The 20,608-nt window shown below is 42.8% G+C and overlaps 1 protein-coding gene across 13 annotated transcripts in view; it reads right to left on the bottom strand.

Moving 5' to 3' along the window:
* LOC105474493 (t-complex 11) overlaps positions 1 to 18,455 on the bottom strand; it is a 54,881-nt gene extending 36,426 nt beyond the window's left edge. For 3 of the 13 annotated variants that reach the window (XM_071097164.1, XM_071097165.1, XM_011729189.3), the window contains exons 1-4: positions 18,304 to 18,437; positions 17,850 to 17,987; positions 13,809 to 13,920; positions 6,800 to 6,920 (exon numbers count right to left, since the gene is read on the bottom strand). In XM_071097164.1, the coding sequence (XP_070953265.1) occupies positions 6,800 to 6,920; positions 13,809 to 13,920; positions 17,850 to 17,973 (357 nt within the window). In that variant the 5' untranslated portion in view covers positions 17,974 to 17,987; positions 18,304 to 18,437. Of the gene's footprint in view, positions 1 to 6,799; positions 6,921 to 13,808; positions 13,921 to 14,036; positions 14,117 to 17,849; positions 17,988 to 18,248; positions 18,269 to 18,303 lie in introns of those variants that run through there. The other 10 variants (XM_011729191.3, XM_011729186.2, XM_011729185.2 and 7 more) reach the window with 10 other exon arrangements.
* Positions 18,456 to 20,608: the final 2,153 nt, after the last annotated feature.

Below are 20,608 nucleotides of genomic sequence, written 5' to 3'. Positions count from 1 at the left end.
TTTAGCTAAAGGCATACCAGCCTATGTTGTTTAAGGATCAAGAAGTTGGGTCCCTAAATTTCCCATGGAATATTATTTATCTTTGTTTAGAGGCTAGTGATAATTCAAGGCTCAAGGGGATCAATTACAGGAATAGTATATCATTTTCTAGGCAGAATGAGATATAGAGATAAATAAAATCAAGGAGTGTGGTAAAAAGACATACAGGGTACAACAAATATAAAATACCCACCATCACATGGTGATGAGGTCTCTTAACTTTAAAAGGGAAGCAGTTTTTAGATTATTTTGCTTCAAAGGGCAAGGATGAAATAGGCATAGGAGCTGTTGCAAGTCACTGAAATAGCCTATTAGCCCCCAAAATAAGTTCCTGGTAAACAGGGACTCATTCATCCCTGTGCCTCTGTAACACACAGGACATGGTGGGGGCCTAGGGGATAGGATTCAATGAATATTTAATTGAATAGAATATGGTGTTGTCATAGCAAGATCTCAACTGTTTACCTTCATGTTAAACAAATAAAATCAAAGTTGCTCCATACTATCTATTTTAATTGCCAAGCTCTGCCAGTTACCAATTTGGAGCCTCTCAGCTCCAAATCTACCCTTCAGTGCCTACTCTGCAAAAACGGAGCTGGGCCTTTGAATTATTTTTCCTTTCCTAGCTGGCACAATGTTAGATTTTGTCAAAAGAGGGTGCTAAAAAGAAACTGCAAGAGAAAAGGGCCTTCCTTCTTGGCTCTGGTATGCTCCTCTCAGCAAGTTCCTGCATTGTGGAAGCTTCTCTTTGTTCAAATTGACTGCATGGTTTCTGCCTCTTGATTGGACTCTGGTAAAAAGTTGGTACCATGAGTGAGGTTTGATGACCAGCAAGTTTCAAGTACTTTAGATGCCTTAAACACATGCAAACTTGAGGATAGCAGATGATCTCCACAAAAATTCAGGGGCCTGTCACCTCAGTAAAGTTTCTAGAGTTTCAGTGGTCAGGAGCTTTTCAAGTGATGCCCTCCAAGGTGAAGGACAAATTGCTGTACCTGAACCACCCACCATTAAAAAAAAGGCATAATACTTAGTAGGCCTTTTAGAATTTTTTTTTTCTTTTGAGACAGAGTCTCACTCTGTTGCTCAGCCTAGAGTCCAGTGGCATGATCATGGCCTCCAACTCCTGAGCCCAAGTGATCCTCCCACCTCAGCCTCCTGAGTAGCTAGGACTACAGGCACATGTCACCATATCCAGGTTAGTTTGTTTTCTTTCTTTCTTTCCTTTTTTTTTTTTTTTTGTAGAGACAAGGTCTCGCTGTGTTGCCAGGCTGGCCTCAAATTCCTGGTCTCAAGCTATCCTCCTGCCTTGGCCTCCCAAAGTGCTGGGATTACAGTCATAAGCCACTACACCTGGTCCTCCTTTTTGGATTCTTTTGAGACAGGGTCTAGCTCTGTTGCCCAGGCTGGAGTGTTATAGCATGATCACAGCTCACTGCAGCCTCAACCTCCTGGGCTCAAATGATCCCCCCACCTCAACCTCCTAAGTAGCTGGGACTACAGGTATGACCACCATGCCCAACTATTTAAAAAGATTATTTTTTTCTAGAGATGGAGGTCTGCTGTGTTGTCCCTGCTGGTCTTGAACTCCTAGGCTTAAGCAACTTATCATCCTTGGCCTCTCAAAGTGCTACAATTACAGGCCTGAGCCACCACAGCCAGCCCCTTTTTGGATTTTTAAGGCAACATGCACCACATCTGTGTTTGCTACTTTGACATTCATTTGAGTGATTTTGATTTATTTACAATCACTCCAGGTTACCCATTGTTTTTTTTGGGGGGGGGGGTAGGGGAGTGCTAACTAATTAGAGCAAGAGTAGGCTCTGCAGCAAGTTTAGACTTAGTACAAGCCACTCTACCATTTGGGCCTTATGATCCTGCAGATCCAATGACACTTTAAGTGTCCATAGCAAATAAGGGTGCTGTATAGAATGTCTTGCAAGCACCAATAAGAGAACCACACATGGACCTTTAGGAATTGGAAGCAACTCTATTCCTTCTTTACTGATAATTATTCACCTTTTGAGAAACAACTTCTTGGGCCTTGGTAGAAAGTAAACACTTTACTATAGAACACTGGGTAACCATGTGGACTAAGCTTCCCATCAGGAATTAGGTATTGTCTAACTTACATAGCTACAAGACTGGACATGCACAGCAGCAATCTATTATCAAATGAAAATGGCCTATAAGAGACCAAGCATATACTGGTAATAAGAACAGATACACAGACCAAAAGAACAGAGAGCTGATAAATAAAACCTGGATATATGGTCAAATGATTTTCAACAACAATGCCAAGAACCAATGGGGAAAGGACAGTCTTTTCAACAAATGGTGCTGGGAAAAGAGGATATCCACATGCAAAAGAACAAAGTTGGACCTTTACCTTACCCCCATATAAAAATATTAATTCAAAATGGTAGTGGCTCACGTCTGTAATCCCAGCACTTTGGGAGGTCGAGGCAGGCGGATCACCCAAGGTCAGGAGTTTGAGACCAGCCTGGGCAAAATTGTGAAACCCTGTCTCTATTAAAAATACTAAAAATAAGCCAGGCGTGATAGTGCACACTTGTAATCCCAGCTACTACTCAGGAGGCTGAGGTGGGAGAATTGCTTGAACCCGGGAGGCAAAGATTGCAGTGAGCCAAGATCGCATCATTGCACTCCAGCCTGGGTGACAGAGCAAGACTCCGTATCAAAAAAAAAAATAAATAAATAAATAAATAAATAAATAAATAAATAAACCTAAACATAAGAGCTAAAACTACAAAACTCTTAGGAGAAAACATAGGTGTAAATATTCATGATCTAGGATTTGGCAGGATATGACACCAAAAGCATAAAATTCAATAAAAGACAACCCAATTTAAAAATGGACAATGTACCTGAGTAAACATTTCTTTGAAGAAGATGTACAAATAGCCAACAAACACATGAACAGATGCTCAATATCACTAGCCATTAAGAGAAATGCAAGACGATGAGATACCACTTCACACCCATTAGAATGGCCATTATAAAAAATGGAAAATAGCAAATGCCGGCAAGGATGTGGAGAAACTGGAACCCTGGTACATTGCTGGTAGGAATATAAAACGGTATGGCTACAACAGAAAACAGTTTGGCAGTTCCTCAAAGAGTTAAACAGAATTACCATAGGATCCAGCAATTCTACCTTTAGGTATATACCCAGAAAAATTAAAAGCAGGGACTCAAATATATACTTCTATACAATGTTTACAGCAGCATTATTTACAATAGCCAAAAGGCAAAAAGAACCCATAAAGAACCTAAATGTCCATCAACAGATGTATGGATAAACAAAATGTAATCCATCCACATAATATTATTCAGCCATAAAAACGATTTACATTCTGATATATGCTACAATATGGATGAACCTTTAAAACATTACACTAAGTTAAACAAGTCCAAAACTAAAAGGACAAATATTGTATTACACTTATAAGTACCTACAGTAGTCAAATTCATAGAGACAGAAAGTACAGGTGCTAGCAGGAGAGGGGAAAGGGAAATTATTCTTTAATAAGTACAAAATTTCTGTTAGGGAAGATTGAAAGGTTCTGGAAATGGATAGTGGTGATGGTTATACAACATTGTAAATTTACTTAATGCCAGTAAATTGTAACACTAAAAAATAGTAAATTTTGTTATGAATATTTTGCCACAACAAAAACAAATCCTAAAAAAAAATTAAATAAATTTTTTAAAAGCCCACAATATGGCCCATTACCCAGGGAGGATCAGCCAGCCATCTTATGGCAGATGATTTCACTGGACCTCTAACAGTTTAGAGACGGCGAGATTCATCCTTACTTGGATAGACACATATTCTGAATATGGAGAAGATTATACAAGGGTACATGAATTTGAGGAGTGACCAGTGATGGATACAATAACTATTTGGGCCATGTCTCCTCATTTGCGGGGGAGGAGGATAAATAATAAATAGCTATTTGTCTTATAAGAGTTCTTTTCAGGAATTCAAATGTGTATAGAAGACTGCATGTGGAAGCCAACACATATGGAGTTGCCATATCCAGAATATGTGTGTGCCAGCATCCACATAATCACAGAATGCCTTATCAGTTGTCCTGGGTCTTTGCATGCCCCATTGCATTGCTCAAGGAACTCATTTCATAGCAAAAGAAATGCAGTGAATTCATACCTACTAAATTAACTGGTCTGACCAAAGCTTTCACTGAGAATCAACTGGCCTAACAAAAAAGCAGAATGGCTTATTTTAGACTCAATTACAGCATTAGGTGAGCAACAATACCTGAAAGGAAGGGAACTGGTCTTATAGGATGCAATATATGCTTTGAATCAACGACTTTTTTTTTTTTTTGAGACAGGGTTTTCTCTGTTGCCCAGGCTGGAGCACAGTGACACAGTCACAGCTCACTGCAACCTCTGCCTCCCAGGCTCAAGCAATCCTTCCGTGTCAATCTCCTGAGTAGCTGAGACTACAGGCATTAACCATACCTGGTTAATTTTTCTATTTTTTGTAAAGATGGGTTTCACCACATTGCCCAAGCTGGCCTCAAATTCCTAGACTCAAGCATTCTGCCCACCTCAGCCTCCCAGAGTGATAAGATTACAGGCGTAAGCCATTGTGCCCAGCTTCAAAGACCATTCCATGGTGCTGTACCCTAATGCCAGAATACATGGGTCCAGGAACCAAGCAGTAGAAGTAGGACTGGTTCCTCTTACTGGTACACCTGATAACCCCACTTGCAGGATTTTTGTTTCCCATCCTGCCAACTTTGAGGTCTGCTGATTTGTGTGAAATACTTGCATTGGTTCCAATGAAATAGAAGATGAAACTGTCACCTGGCCATTGGGGGCTCCTTATACCACTGAACCAAAAGGGTTAAAAAAGGAGTCACTGTACTGGCTGCAGTACTTGCTCCTGAGTACCAATCAGAAACTGGACTGTGGCCACACTATGGGGGTAAGAAAGACTATGCCTGAAACTCAGGAGGTTCTCTGAGTTGCCTCTTAGTACTTCCAAGCTCAGTATTAAAGGTTAATGGAAAACTACAGCAAACAAATAAAGCAAAATGTCTCAGACTCTTTGGCAATGAAGGTTTGGGTCACTGCACCAGATAAAGAACCCCAACCAGCTGAAGTTCTGGCCAAGGACAAGGGAAATATGGAATGAATGAACAGTGGAAGGAGGAAGCCATAGATAACAACTATAGCCTTGTGACCAGTTATGGAAACAAGGACTATAAAAATTATATTTGCTTATTATATGTATGTTTATTTATATATGTCAACATTTTGTTCTTTCTTTCTTTCCATTGTTATTTTATATACAAGTTGTTAGAAGTTAATTTTATGATTTAGCCTTCAGGTAACAGAATATTCAGTGAAACTGACTGAATTTGAGGAGTGACCAGTGATGGATACAATAACTATTTGGGCCATGTCTCCTCATTTGCAGGGGAGGAGGATAAATAATAAATAGCTATTTGTCTTGTAAGAGTTCTTTTCAGGAATTCAAATGTGTATAGAAGACTGCATGTGGAAGCTGAGTAGCCAAAGGGGTGGACTGTGCCATTTATTAATATATTGCCTCACAGATCCAAATCCATTGTTCTTTGCTCTGTGAAAATGGAGCTAAGTCCTTTCCATATCTTTCCTTTGCCAGATGGCACATTTTAAGCTTCATCAGCGGGTGTTAGTTTTCTGTGCTGTATAACATACTGCCATAATCCTAGCAACTTATAACAACACACATTTATTATCTCAGTTTCTGTGGGTCAGAAGTACAGATGCAGTTTAGCTGGGTCCTCTGTTCAGGGTCTCACAAGCCTGCAAGCAAAGTGTTAGCTGGGCTGCATTCTCATTTGGAAACATGACTGGGGAAGATTCTGTTTCCAAGCTCATTCAGATTGTTGGCAGAATTCATTTCCTCACAACTGTACACTTGAGGGCCCCAGCTTCTTACTGGCTATTGTCTGGATGCTAACCCTAAGTCCTAGAAGCCACCTGTAGTTCCTTGCTATGTGGCCCTCTCGATAGGCAGTTCACAACACAGCTGTTTGCTTCTTCAGGGCCAGCAGGAGAATCTCTCCCTCCAGTCTCCTAAGACAGAGTATTATGTGATGAAATGTAATCATGGGAGTTATATCCTATCACTTTTGCCATACTGCTTAGAAGTTGCAAATCTCATCCACTCAAGGGGAGAAGATTATACAAGGGTACAGAACATTGTGGGTCACCTTAAGAAATGTCTGCCACATACTAGAAAGACATTGCAAAGGCAAGAGCTTTTATTCCTGGTTCTGGTATGTTCACTCGGTAGGCTCCTGCAGTTTCTGGCTCCTGCAGCATGAATAGCTTCTCCAGTGCTTGGCTCCTGCAGTACACTGTGGTCAGCAGCATGCACAGGCCAGCAACTTCTCATGGCATAGCTATGCCCTCTCAAATGAGGTCCTTGGTTGGCCTCTCTCAGCCCTAAGGGTATGATAGATGCCCTTTATATGTGATATTCAAGTATTCTTTAGTTTTCTTTACTCTTACTAGTCAAGCCCTCATTTCTCCAATTCCCTATTATAATAATTTTTATATTAAACCCTCCATGCTGAAATTACTGTGTGATTTCTGTCTATTGCTTAGTCTCTGACTGATTCATGGACCATGTTCAGTTAAGATTTGCTAGTCACTGACACTCCAATGAGCTGGAGATGTCTAGAAACTTTACATTTACAAATGGAAGGTCACTCACCTCTTTAATTTCTTTCAGAAGTTCAAGAGCACAACTGAAGTCAGGGGGAGTTGCTGATAGTTGCTCTTTAAGATGGTCCCAAAAGGCATTATGCACTGTCTCCTTGACCTTGCCTTCCAGACTATAAGAGGGTTAAATGAGCAGATTACTCTCTCAACCCCAAAAACAGTTACAGTGTCATAACCTCCTAAACCCCAAACTGAATTTGGTATGGTAAAAGGCCATTATAAAAGGCCTTTCCTGGAAAGGCCAGGAACTATGTTGGAACTGCAGCAGAGTTGAACAAGCTAGGGTTAGATTTGTATTTCAAGGGTAATGGCAAAACCTCCCAGAAGGGCTCCTTGTGGTTCCAGAGCAGCCCTCCCTCTGCAGTAGAAAGAACCCTGAATGGAGAGAAGTCAGGCTGACTTTTAGCACTGACTGTGCATCTAGCCTAGATATGTAACTTGATTTCCATTTGTGTATACACATAGCATTGAGCTAAATGATCTTTCATTTTCTTATACTCCTGAAATCTAGGAAAGGGTATTCCTTCTTTGAAAATACCAAAGGTCCACAGATATTTCCAAATCAGCATATCTAAAACTAAATTCATTATCTTCCTCATCCAAACCTGCTCCTCTTGTATTCTCAATTTCAGTGGCACTACCATCTACATAGTAATGGAAGCTAGAAAGAAGTCTATTTTTTTCACCTTGAAAAAAACACAAGGAGCAAAGGAAATTTGTTTTATTTTATTTTTTGAGACAGTGTCTCACTCTGTTACTCAGGTTGGAATGCAATGGCAGAATCAAGGCTCACTGCAGCCTCAACCTCCCAGGTGCAAGCAAACCTCTTACCCCTGCCTCCTGAGTAGCTGGGACCACAGGCATGAGCCACCATGCCAGCTAATTTTTTTATTTTTACTTTTAGTAGAGATGGGGGTCCTGCTATGTTGCTCGGGCTGGTCTTGAACTCCAGGGCTCAAGCAATCCATCTGCCTCTGCCTTCCATAGTGCTGAGATTACAGACATGAACCACTGCACCCAGCCAAGGCAATTCAATTTAGAAATGAGAGTATTTCAACAAATAATGTTGGAACAACTAGATATCTACATACAAAAAAAAAGAATCTAAACACAAGCCTTAAACCCTTCACAAAAGTTAACTCAAAATGGATCACAGACCTAACTGCAAAATACAAAACTGTAAAACTTGTAGAAGATAACATAGGAGGAAATCTAGGTAACCCTCAGTTTGGTGATGACCTTTTAGATACAATGCCAAAAACATAATCCACAAAAGAAAAAATTGCTAACTTGTACTTCATTAAAATTAAAAACTTCTGCTCTGTGAAAGACACTGTTAAGAAAAAAAAAAAAAAAAGCCACACACTAGGAAACAATGTTTGCAAAATACATATCTGACAAAGATACGTATCCAAAACATACAAAGAACTCTTAAAATGGAACAATAAGAAAATGAACAACCATTAAAAAATAGGCCAAAGACCTTAACAGACATCTCATCAAAGAGGATGTTCAGATGGCAAATAAGTATATGAGAGGATGCTCAACATCATTTGTCATTTGGGAGTTGCAAATTAAAACAACAAAAAGAAAAAAAAAAAGGACACCGCTATATACCTATTAGAATGGCCAAAATCAGAAAACTGACACCACTAATTGCTGACCAGAATGTAGAGAAATAAGAACTCACATTCACTGCTGGTCAGATGTAAATGGTACAGCCAGTTTGGAAGGCAGCTGGGCAGTTTCTTACAAAACTGAATATGCTCTTACATATGATCTGGCTATCACGCTCCTGGGTATATACCGAAATGAATGAAAGCTTATGTTCACACAAAAACCTGCATGCAAATGTTAATAGCAGCTTTATTCATAAGTGCCAAAACTTACGAGAAACAAAAATGTCCTTCAACTGATAAACTGTCCATAAAATGGAATATTATTCAATGATAAAAAAATGATTTGGGAGGCTGAGGCAGGTGGATCACTTGAGATCAGGAGTTCAAGACCAGCCTTGCCAACATGGTAAAAACCCATCTCTACTAAAAATACAAAAATTAGCTGGGTGAAATGGTGTATGTCTGTAATCCCAGCTACTCAGGAGGCTGAGGCAGGAGAATCGCTTGAACCCAGTAGGCAGAGGTTGCAGTGAGCCAAGATTGTGCCACTGCACTCCAGCCTGTGCGACAGAGTGAGACTCCATCTCAAAACAAAAAGAAGGCTGGGCGCGGTGGCTCATGCCTATAATCCCAGCACTTTGGAAGGCCAAGGCGGGGGGATCACCTGAGGCCAGGAGTTGGAGACCAGCCTGGCCAATATGGCGAAACCCTGTCTCTACTAAAAATACAAATATTAGCAGGGGCGTGGTGGCACACGCCTATAATCCCAGCTACTCGGGAGGCTGAGGCAGGAGAATCACTTGAAACCGAGAGGCGGAGGTTGCAGTGAGCCGAGATTGTGCCACTGCACTCCAGCCTGGGTGACAGAGCAAAACTCCGTCTCAAAAACAAAAAAACAAACAAACAAACAAACACAACAAAAAAGAAAAGAAAAATGAGCCATCAAGCCACAAAAAAACATAAAGGAAACTTAAATGAAATTACTAAGTGAAACAACTAATCGGAACAGGGTCCATACTGTGTGATTCCAACAACGCGAATTCCTGGAAAAGTCCTCCTGAGTGGCTGGGTTTACAGCTGGCTCGTTTTTTAAAATGTTTAGTAGAAACAGGGTTTTGCCATGTTGGCCAGACTGGTCTCGAACTCCTAGCTGCAAGTGATCCACTCGCCTTGGCCTCCCAAAGTGCTGGGATTACAGGGATGAACCACCATGCCCGGCCCCTTCCTACCATCATCTCTTAAATTAACTAGTCTCCCTGCCTCTAGTTTTGTTCCTTTATAATCTGTTTTCCACACTGCCACCAATTCATTCTAAAAACAATGCTTTTTCTAAGATGCCATATTCAACATGAAGTAATGCTTATTTAAAGTCCTTTGGGGGCTCCCCCATCACCAGCAAGATAAATGTCTTATGTTACCTTATATCATACACTCTGCCCTCTCTTTCCAATGTATTTTCTTCCACCTTGTAACACCTTGTGCTCAGTCATTGCAAGCTGGTTGGAAAGAACATACCATGTTCTACCACCATTCTCTGCCTCTGACATGTTGTCACCACTACCTGGTGCAACCTTTCGCACCGAGACCACCTGGAAAGCACTTACTCAACATCCAAAACTCAAGTCTTCATAGGCCGAATCTTCCTCCGTAGGCAAATCTTCCCTGATCCTCCATAGGTAGCTGAACACTCTCATTAAACTCTATATATGTGCAGCTACAAGTGAACTTATCAGTCTAATTAGTCATTTTCTATTATTCAACTGTCTCCCCTACAAAAGCTTCTTGACAGCAAAAACAGTGCCTTATCTGTATCTCTATCCCTAGCACCCAGCATTTTGCCTGTGACATAGTAAGGACTCAATAAATGCCTGGTAAATGAATATCTGAGAACGAAATTTCCCTTAGGAACCTACAATTGTAATTAAAATCATCCTATGAACCTAAGGTAAAGCCAACTGCCAATAATGACTAACCTCAAACAATTTCAGCCTTTTTCCCAACATAATTTTTTATATCACCATACCTGGAAACCCAGCTCAATACTACTATTTCTCTGGCTTCATTTCTCCCTCTCTCTTTTCTTCTACCTGCCATACCCCTCTATCCCTCCATGCACCTGCAACTCCCTCACCACCACCCTATCACAGACCTTATTCTCCCAGTTTCAGTTTTCTCTCCTCCCCTGTGAGCAATAAACATATCTAAACAGTGAGAGAGAAGCTGAGAGACCCGAGTTTGGTAAACACCTGTTCCCAGAGTTGTGCCTGGCATGGAAACTTGCTAACATCAGTCAAGAACAAATCAAAGGAGCATGAAGACCAGAGGAGCAACATGTGATGGAGAAAGGCCCTTTAGTAACAGATACCCCGCAGTGGCCCTCTGACAAAAGCATTTAAGGATGCAAATGAATCACAAGTTGTCATTATTTATTTGTCTTTTGGTGGAAAATTAGAACAATTTTATTTTTTAATTGTGTTTTCTTTTCTCAGCTTCATCTGTGATACAATATTTACAATTTGTTTTTTTAGAGACAGAGTCTTGCTCTGTTACCTGGGCTGGAGTGCAGTAGCACTAGCACAGCTTACTGTAGCCTTGACCTCCCAGGCTCAAGTAATCATCCCACCCCAGTCTCCTGCATAGCTAGGACTACAGCCATGCACCATCACAACTTGCTAATTTAAAAATATTTCTTTCTTTTTTTTTGTAGAGACGAGGTCTTACTATGTTGCCCAGGTTAGTCTTGAACTCTTGACTTCAAGTGATCCTCCCACCTCAGCCTCCCAAAGTGCTGGGATTACAGGCATGAGCCACTGTGCCTGACCAAGAACTGCTTAAAAATATAAAATTTGGGCCGGGTGTGGTGGCTCACGCCTGTAATCCCAGCACTTTGGGAGGCCAAGGCGGGTGGATCATGAGGTTAAGAGATTGAGACTATCCTGGCTAACATGGCGAAACCCCGCCTCTACTAAAAATACAAAAATTAATTGGGCATGGTGGCGCGCGCCTGTAGTCCCAGCTACTCGGGAAGCTGAGGCAAGAGAATTGCTTGAACCCAGGAGGACGAGGTTGCAGTAAGCCGAGATCGCGCCACTGCACACTCCAACTTGGCAACAGAGCAAGATTCTGTCTCAGAAAAAAAAAATCTGACACTAAAATTTACCCACTTAATTGTCAATAAACCAGCAGAGCCAATTCAATTCATACTTACTGAATGGTTCTTCTTTACCACAATGTCAATATAACTAAGAATAATAAAAATAAAGCCTGGTGTGGGTGTGGAAGCATTCTTTATCAACAGAGTTCAGATTTTGATAAATAAGCTGAGTTATGAAGCTGGGGGAAAAAAAATCCCGAGTCAAAACACCACTAACAGAAAATCTTTATCTGTGCCTGTTTAGTATGAAGCCACTTAAAAGGGTAGTTGATAGGAGCTATATGGTAGGCAGCTGACAAGACGGCCCCAAAGATCTCTGCTTCCTGATACAGTCATCCCTTGGTATCCAAGAGGGATTGGTTCCAGGATCCCCCTCGGAAATTCACGGATGCTCAAGTCCCTGATACAAAATGGCATAGTATTGCATATAACCTATGCACATCCACGCATAAGCTTTTTTGTTTGTTTGTTTTGTTTTGTTTTGTTTTGAGACGAAGTCTGGCTCTGTCGCTAGGCTGGAGTGCAGTGGCGCGATCTTGGCTCACTGCAACCTCTGCCTCCTGGGTTCAATCTCCTGCCTCAGCCTCCCGAGTAGCTGGGACTAGAGGCTCGCACCACCATGCCCGGCTAATTTTTGTATTCTTACTAGAGACAGGGTTTCACCATGTTGGCCAGGATGCTCTCGATCTCTTGACCTCGTGATCCACCCGCCTTTGCCTCCCAAAGTGCTGGGATTACAGGCGTGAGCCACTGCGTCTGGCCCCATAAACTTTAAATCATCTCTAGATTACTTAAATATCGAATTCAACGTAAGTGGTTGTTATACGATATTGGTTTTTAATTTTGTATTATTTTGTATTATTTTTATTGTGTTATTTATTTCATTTTTCTAATTTTTTCTATATGCAGTTGGTTGAATCCACGGGATGCAGAGCCCACAGATATAAGGGCCAACTGCATTCACATCTTTGTGGAAGCCTCTCCCCTTGAGGGTGAGCAGGATCTAATGACTCATTTATAGCAAATGGAATGTAGCAGAAGGCGGCTCACGCCTGTAATCCCAGCACTTTGGGAGGCCCAGGCGGATCACCTGAGCTTGGGTGTTCGAGACCAGACTGACCAACATGGAGAAACCCCATCTCTACTAAAAATACAAAATTAGCCGGGCGTGGTGGCACATGCCTGTAATCCCAGTTACTTAGGAGGCTGAGGCAGGATAATTGCTTGAACCCGGGAGGCGGAGGTTGCAGTGAGCGGAGATCGCGCCATTGCACCCCAGCCTGGGCAACAAGAGCAAAACTCCAACTCAAAAAAAAAAAGAATGTAGCAGAAGCAATGGGATGTCACTTCTGAGATTAGGTAACAAAGACTGGCTTCTGTCATGGGCACCATCTCTCACACATACTCTTGTTCTCTCCCTTGGAGGAAAGCCAGCTGCCATGTTTAGAGCTGCCCTATAGAAAAGCCCATGTGGCAAGAAATTGAGGGAGCCTCTGGCCAAGAGTCAGCAGACTGACTACAACCCATGAGAGACTATAAGCCCGAGGTATACAGTTAAACCATGCCCATAGCTCTCATCCACAGAAACTATGACATCATGAATATTATTGTGCTGGGCACAATGGCTCATGCCTGTAATTCCAGCACTTTGGGAAACTGAGGCAGGAGGACTGCTTGAGCCTAGGAGTTCAAGATAACCCTGGGCAACACAGTGAGACCCCATCTCTAAAAAAAAAAAAAAAATCAGAAAATGAGGTAGGAGGATCACTTGAGCACAGGAGGTGGAGCCTGCAGTGAGCCATGACCACACCACCGCATACCTGCATAGGTAACAGAGCGAGACCCTGCCTCCAAAAAGATAAAACCACCCAAAATGGAAAAATGAAATATTATTTTAAGCTGCTAAATTTTGGGGTAATTTGTTATGCAGCAACAGATTAAGTACTACAGGCTGCTTCCTCCAAGTTTGTCAGAGATCTGAAATCCATCCTATTTATTCCAACAAGTGTTGCTTTGGTTTATTTGTTGGCTAAGTAACATTTGCTTCTTGACTTTCTTTGGTACCAATAATTACAACTTAGTACTCTTCTGTTTAAGTTGTTGAGACCTCTCAAGTTTAAATACTGATTGTACCATTAAATAAAAATGCTTCAAGTCTGATCTGAAGCCATTAGTGCTAAGTACCTAAGCCAGGATGAGCAACATGAAGAAAGAAGAAGAGTCTATACCTGCTTGGAGGTAAAACCTTCTCTTCCATGTAGTAATCACAATTCATCCCAATCTTGTTGCTCAGCTTGGAAACTTCATTAACGGTTTCTGTCAGACCTGTGACAGAAAGAACTGATGGTGGACAACAATGAGCCCATGCAAGTCTGAATTTCTATTTTAGTCAGAGATTCACTCAATCTAGTAGGCCCCAAATTTAGATTAATCAAACTGGTCTTACACAGACTCACCCAATTATTCTAGTGATTTATGTTTTCTGCACTGTATGCCCCACGCCAGCGCTAGAAACTTTCAGAATAGTAGTCTCACACTGGGGGAAGAGAGGACAAATAGCTAGTTCATAAAAAAAGGAGGAAGTGAAACAGATGAAAAACTTTCTCTTAAAAAGTGAAATCGTATTTATAGCAGCAAAGAAACAATAATTTGAAATTTGCAAAAATAAACATTTATCTAAGTATTAAGGTTCCACGTTCCTGTTCCTGCCTCTGATGCTACACATGATGAAAGCTAAACTCTCCCTACAGATAATACTCAGATGTTACTGAATAGTGCCAAAGTCATTTGGTCTTCTAAAGCGGTAGTTCTCAGATTTTAGGATTTCACAGACTAATAAAATTTCCGAAAATATTTTAAGCAACTGAAAACAACTTGCCAACTTTTTGTTTTGTCTAGTATGGACAGTGAAACAAGCAAATAAAAATCCCTCTACCACCACCAAAATCATAATTTCATCAAAGAAAAGATAGCTTAACCTCCAAAAAAAACCAGAAAGGAAATATTATCAAAATAAAAAGCAGTCCTTTAAATCGAATTAACTTTAGGAAAACTCATTACAATATCTTTATGATTTAATTTCACTAAATAGTGCTAAGAATTTTGTCACAGACCAGCATGGGCATTTGGCAACCACTGTTCTAAGTTTTTAGTGCAGAACTATAGTACAGCTGATAGCATTCACACATAATAGGTATATATGGTAGTTACAATGATTACTTGGTCGGTAAAATGAAGCTGTATACAATACATCATATTTTATCACTCTCTTTTGATGAAGCATCATGATTTTTCACAGAAAATTATTTGGCTCCAACATGTAGAGGAGATGTAGATGAACAAAGATTGGCCACAAGTTGATCCTTGTTGAAGCTGGATGATGGATAAATGGGGGCTCATTATATTAGTGTGTAATACATAAATGTGTAATTTATGTGTTACTAATATATAAATGTGTAATTTTTCTATAGTAAAAAGATTTAAAAATGTAAAAAGGAAAAATAAGGTTACTGTAGAAAAGTTACATAGGAGAATGCCCCTGTTCTTAGATACATGATGAAATATTTAGAGGTAAAGTCATGACTTTCTATCTCACCCCAGTTAAAATGGCTTTTATCCAAAATGCAGGCAATAACAAATGCTGCTGAGGACATGGAGGAAAGGGAACCCCTGTACACTGTTGGTGGGAATGTAAATCAGTACAACCACTATGGAGAATAGTTTGGTTTAGTTCCTCAAAAACCTAAAAATAGAGCGACCATATGATCCAGCAATCCCACTGCTGAGTATATACCCCAAAGAAAGGAAATCAATCTATCAAAGAGATATCTGCACTCCCATGTTTATTCATGATAGCCAAGATTTGGAAGCAACTTGTGTCCATCAACAGACAAATGGTAGATATACACAATGGAGTGCTATTCAGCCAAAAATAAAAAATCAACACAAGATCCTGTTATCTGTAACAACGCAGATGGAATGGGAGGTCATTATGTTAAGCGAATTAAGCCAGGCACAGAAAGACAAACTTCACATGTTCTCACTTATTTGTGGGAGCTAAAAATTAAAACAGTTGAACTCATGTAGATAGAGAATAGAATGACAGAAAACCAGAGGCTGGGAAGGGTAGTTGGGTGGGGGGTTGGGGGGTTGCAGGGAAGCACGGTGGGTTAATGGGTACAAAAAATAGAATGACTAAGATCTAGTATTTGAGAGAACAGAATGACAATAGTCAACAATAATTTAGTTGCACATTTTAAAATACTTAAAAGAGTATAATTGGATTGTTTGTAACACAAAGGATAAATCCTTGAGATGATGTATACCACATTTACCCTGATGTGATTATTACACATTGTATGCCTGTATCAAAATATCCCATGTACCTGATAAATAGACATACCTACTATGTACCCACAAAAATTTTAAAATTAAAAGAAGTCAAGGCCAGGTGCTGTGGCTCTTGGCTATAATCCTAGCACTTTGGGAGGCTGAGGCAGGTGTATCACCTGAGGTCAGGAGTTCGAGACCAGCCTGGCTGACATGGTGAAACCTTGTCTCTACTAAAAATACAAAAATTAACTGGGCATACTGGCACATGCTTGTAATCCCAGCTACTCAGGAGGCTGAGGCAGGAGAATCACTTGAACCCAGAAGGGTTGCAGTGAGCCGAGATCGCATCACTGCCCTCCAGCCTGGGTGACAGAGACTCTGTCTCAAAAAACCAACAAAAAAGACCACCACCAACAACAAAAATTAAAAGAAGTCATGACGTTGTAATTTTACAAGGCAGGAGGGGGAAATACAGGGAGAGAGAAAAAGCAATATGGCAGAATATTAACAATGTGGGCATTCACTGTATTATTTTTTACTTTTCAGCAGACTTAGGATATTTAAAAATAAAAAGTTAAGAGGATTGTAGACCACTAGCAAAAATCCACTGAGTCCCTGCTTAGGTAAACATGAAGGTGAACTGGACCTTAAGTGGATGCTTGATTTAAGTGGACCCTTTATTTCTGCAGCCTCTCTGAAGTCTTTAGTTCCAGCCAAAATGGCAAAACACAATCAAATATGTAAATAGACTCACTGCTAATTCACGAATGCTAAATGAGAGCTAAGAGAAAATCTTCAGAAGGGGATGGAGCTGCAGCAGCTTATTGAGGGACGGCGGGAAATAGACACAGAAACACTTTCCAACTACAACAGATCAAAGTTCATAGCCTGCCTTGATAAGACTGTTCTGTTGCTCAAAAGTTACATAGCACTAAGCAATTCCAAAACAGCACTAAAATTCAGGAATGAAGAGAGCTCAAAGAGAAATCAGAGATAAAATTTAACCGAAATAGATTTTAAAAATCCACATCCCAAGGACAAAGACATTTTCAAGTAATATAACAACCAAGTCAACCTAATATACCAAATTTCAAATTTTTTAAAAAAGGAATTTTTCATTTTACTGAGAGTTGTTTTATATATGGACTTATTTAAATAGACACCTAAAAAACTTAAATTGTATGTACAAAAAAAATGGACTTTTCATCCTACATCAGGTTCTATGGCTGTTGAAAATGGCCCCAGTAAGCCTTTTGGTGCCATTCTGTTAACCAGCAGCGACCCCATGTGGCCACAAGAGAAACTAATTCAGCCTCAAAGCCTCAATCTAATTTTTTGCATTTCAATAGTCAAGAATTTTCTCTCGAGTTGTTGCACGCAGACAGCTCTTCAGTTTGATGACTAGTTACGTTCTCTGGAGATTAAGAGAAATACAGCATGAGTCCCAGTGAGACTGGACCCACCAAAAAGCGCGGAGAAGACCTTGTGCCCCAATAAGAACACGAAAGAACATCCACTACAGAACCGAGCTAGAGACTGGGCCCAGGACACTACTACTTCTTGAGTCAGCAAAGCGCTGAGAAAACCCAATTCCCGTCTGGGATCATTTGGGTTCTTTAAAATCAACCCCAGATCTATCTGCCAATTCCCCCTACATATTCAAAATACAATACAAAGGAGAGCTTTGAACCGACTCAGTCTCAAATCTTGTCAGATTCAAGTAATCACGCTTGGGTCACTTCTTTCTCTGAGACCAAAAACTCTTTGAAGACCTCTGCCCTCGGGCCTGTAAGTAAAGGCGGGTGGGGGAGAAACGGAGAAGGACAAACAAGAGAGGGACGGTGAAGAGAGAAAACTTGGGGGATGAGGGGGGTCTGCGGACCCCCCACACTAAGCACCCCCCTAGAAGGCCACAGGGACCGCCGAGCTGGACCTACAGGGAGGGGGGTCCTCGGGGCCGCTCTTGTCTTCATGGGGGGGTCCTGAGGTTTCGGGCTTACAGGACCTGCCCTCTGAGTCGCCAAGGTCCTTCGGGGGCACACTCTCCTCGACGTCTGGCATTTTGCTGATGGTATCTGGGTGAGGGAGAAAGGCGTGTTGTTGGCGCTGGGGAAGGGGCCTCCCCAACTGCCAAGGGGGTCCCTGGGGGCGGCGGGAAGAGGGTAGCGGCCTGAGGGTCTTGGGGGTGCTGAGCGGCAGACAGGGGAAAAGGAGCGTGGAGGAAGTGAGACAGAAGTGGAGCCCTGGGCGGCAACCAGGAAACTAAGGCCACCGAAGCCTGGCAGGGCGGGCCGCGTGGGAAGGCCTCTTCCTCCGCGGCGAGGTGCCCCCCTCACCCGAAACGCCGGCCCAGGCCAGCCTCCGGCTCCCAGGCCGTCACCTCCTGCTCACCTCCTCCTCCCCCGCCGCGGGAAGCCCACTGGCGTCCGCTCCCGGGGCCTCGCGGCCTAGCGGCCTGGACCGTACCACCGCGGCGGAGCGGCGGGTTGGGGCGGCGCGCGGCGCGAGAGCCCGGGTTTGAGAACAAACCTCCGCGGTCGCCGGGGCAACGGGGCCGGACACGTGCGGCCCGCCAGGGCCGGAAGCGGCAGGCTGGTGCGTCCTTCCTGAGCTGGAAGCCAACCAGGCCTCGAGCTGGTCGCTGGGGCCGGTTCCTGCCGGTCAGCTTCCGCCCCTCGAGAAAGATGGCCTGGAACTGCTGAGACGAGGCGAGAGCATGCGTGGGACTTTTCTTCAGGCTGTTCAGACAGCCGAGAAGCGGAGCCACACCCAGGAGGGTTGTTTTCACAGCGTGTCCTCCGCCACCGCCACAGGGGCGCAGGGGCCGCGCTCTTTCCTCCCATGTAGGAGAAGCGGAGGAGCCGCCAGCGCTGGGGCCAGGCTCTGCTCACTGGGGTCTCCGCCCGTGGCCGCCCTCCGCCTGCTGGGCTCCAGCCCTTGCCTTTCTTGACTCTGAATCTGTCGCCCTTGCAGTGATGTGAAGAACTGGAGTGCCCCTGCCTGAGAAAATGGAAAGGAAGCGTATCCACTTCACCTGCTCCCGTCCCTCTTTATTACGCTTGACTTATTACCATAAAAGTGTACAGTAACAAAACAAAACAAAAAAGATGAAAGTATTACGGTAAGAATCCAGGTGCGGTGGCTGACACCTGAGTCGAGTGGATCTCCTGTGAGGAGTTCGAGTCCAGCCTGGCCAACATGGCGAAACCCCGACTCTACTGAAAATACAAAAATTAGCCGGCCGTGGTGGCGGGCGCCAGTATTCCCAGCTATTTGGGAGGCTGAGGCAGGGAATTGCTTGAACCCGGGAGGCAGAGGTTGCAGTGAGTGAGATCACGCCACTGCACTCCAGCCTGGGCAACAGAGCGAGACTCTGTCTCCGAAAAAGAAAAAAAAAAGAAAGAAACTCTGCCTTGAATGAGTTATCCTTAACTTTGCCTTGGCCGGGCGCAGTGGCTCACACTTGTAATCCTAGCATTTTGGGAGGCTGAGACAGGTGAATCACCTGAGGTCAAGGAGTTCGAGACCAGCCTGGCCAACATGGTGAAACCCCGGGTCTACTAAAAACGACAAAAAATTAGCTGGGTATGGTTGCAGACGCCTGTAATCCCAGCGATGCGGGAGGCCGAAGCAGGAGAATCGCTTGAATCTGGGAGGCAGTGGTTGCAGTGAGCCGAAATTGCACCACTGTGCTCCAGCCTGGGCAACAGAGCGAGACTCCATCTCAAAAAAACAAAACAAGGCCAGGCGCGGTGGCTCACGCCTGTAATCCCAGGGCATTGGGAGGCCAAGGCGGGTGGATCACCTGAGGTCAGCAGTTCGAGACCAGCCTGACCAACATGGAGAAACCCCGTCTCTACTAAAAATACAAAATTAGCTGGGCGTGGTGGCTCATGCCTGTAATCCCAGCTACTCAGGAGACTGGGGCAGGAGAATCTCTTGAACCCAGGAGGCAGAGGTTGTGATGAGCCGAAATCATGCCATTGCACTCCAGACTGGGCAACAAGAGTGAAACTCCATCTCAAAAACAAAAACAAAAAAAGACAACCTTTGCCTTGTTAGTGTGGAGTGTGGATGTGTGGATGTTTCTTGCACAACTCTTGGGTTTGGAGGAGTAAATTATAAAGACGCCCAAGAGCATTTGTGCTTTAAAAAAGTCCATTCCACCTTGAGGCCCAGGCAGATACTAGGGGAGTGGCCTAGCCAAGTTACTGTTTATCCAGAGCATCTCAGACTCATCCCTACCAAACCCACCCTTTCCTCCTTGCTCTCTCCTGCTGTTTCCCTCAGGGATGCCAACTGTGAAGCAGGCCAGCCTTCACCCTAAACTCACCAGAAGTGGGAGGAAGTTGCATAGTGACTTCAGCAAAGAGTTCAATGAAATATGATGCTTCCTTATTACATAGGGAGATATTTAGGCTGGGTTACTGATTTCTCTTTAAAAATGCAAATTGGGAATTCCATCTGGCATTTTTATTTCTGGGAGAAAGTTTCCAGAATAATACCAGTTCGTTTCCCCCACAAAAATTGCATTGCTGTAAAACTGCCTACTGATGTCTGAAATTCCTCTAACAATTCTTTCATATATGTTAAATTGTCTATTTAAGTATTCTCTTAATATCCAAATTGTCTGGGAGGGTCAGTGGGAAGAAATAGCAGTCCAGGAGCACATGGTAGTGGGTGTGGGGGAGGGGAC

The sequence above is a fragment of the Macaca nemestrina genome, chromosome 5 (genome assembly GCF_043159975.1).
Source record: "Macaca nemestrina isolate mMacNem1 chromosome 5, mMacNem.hap1, whole genome shotgun sequence".
Taxonomy (NCBI): Eukaryota; Metazoa; Chordata; class Mammalia; order Primates; family Cercopithecidae; genus Macaca; species Macaca nemestrina.
The sequence above is the reverse complement of the archived record's forward strand: the minus strand, read 5'-3'. Positions and strand labels throughout refer to the sequence as shown.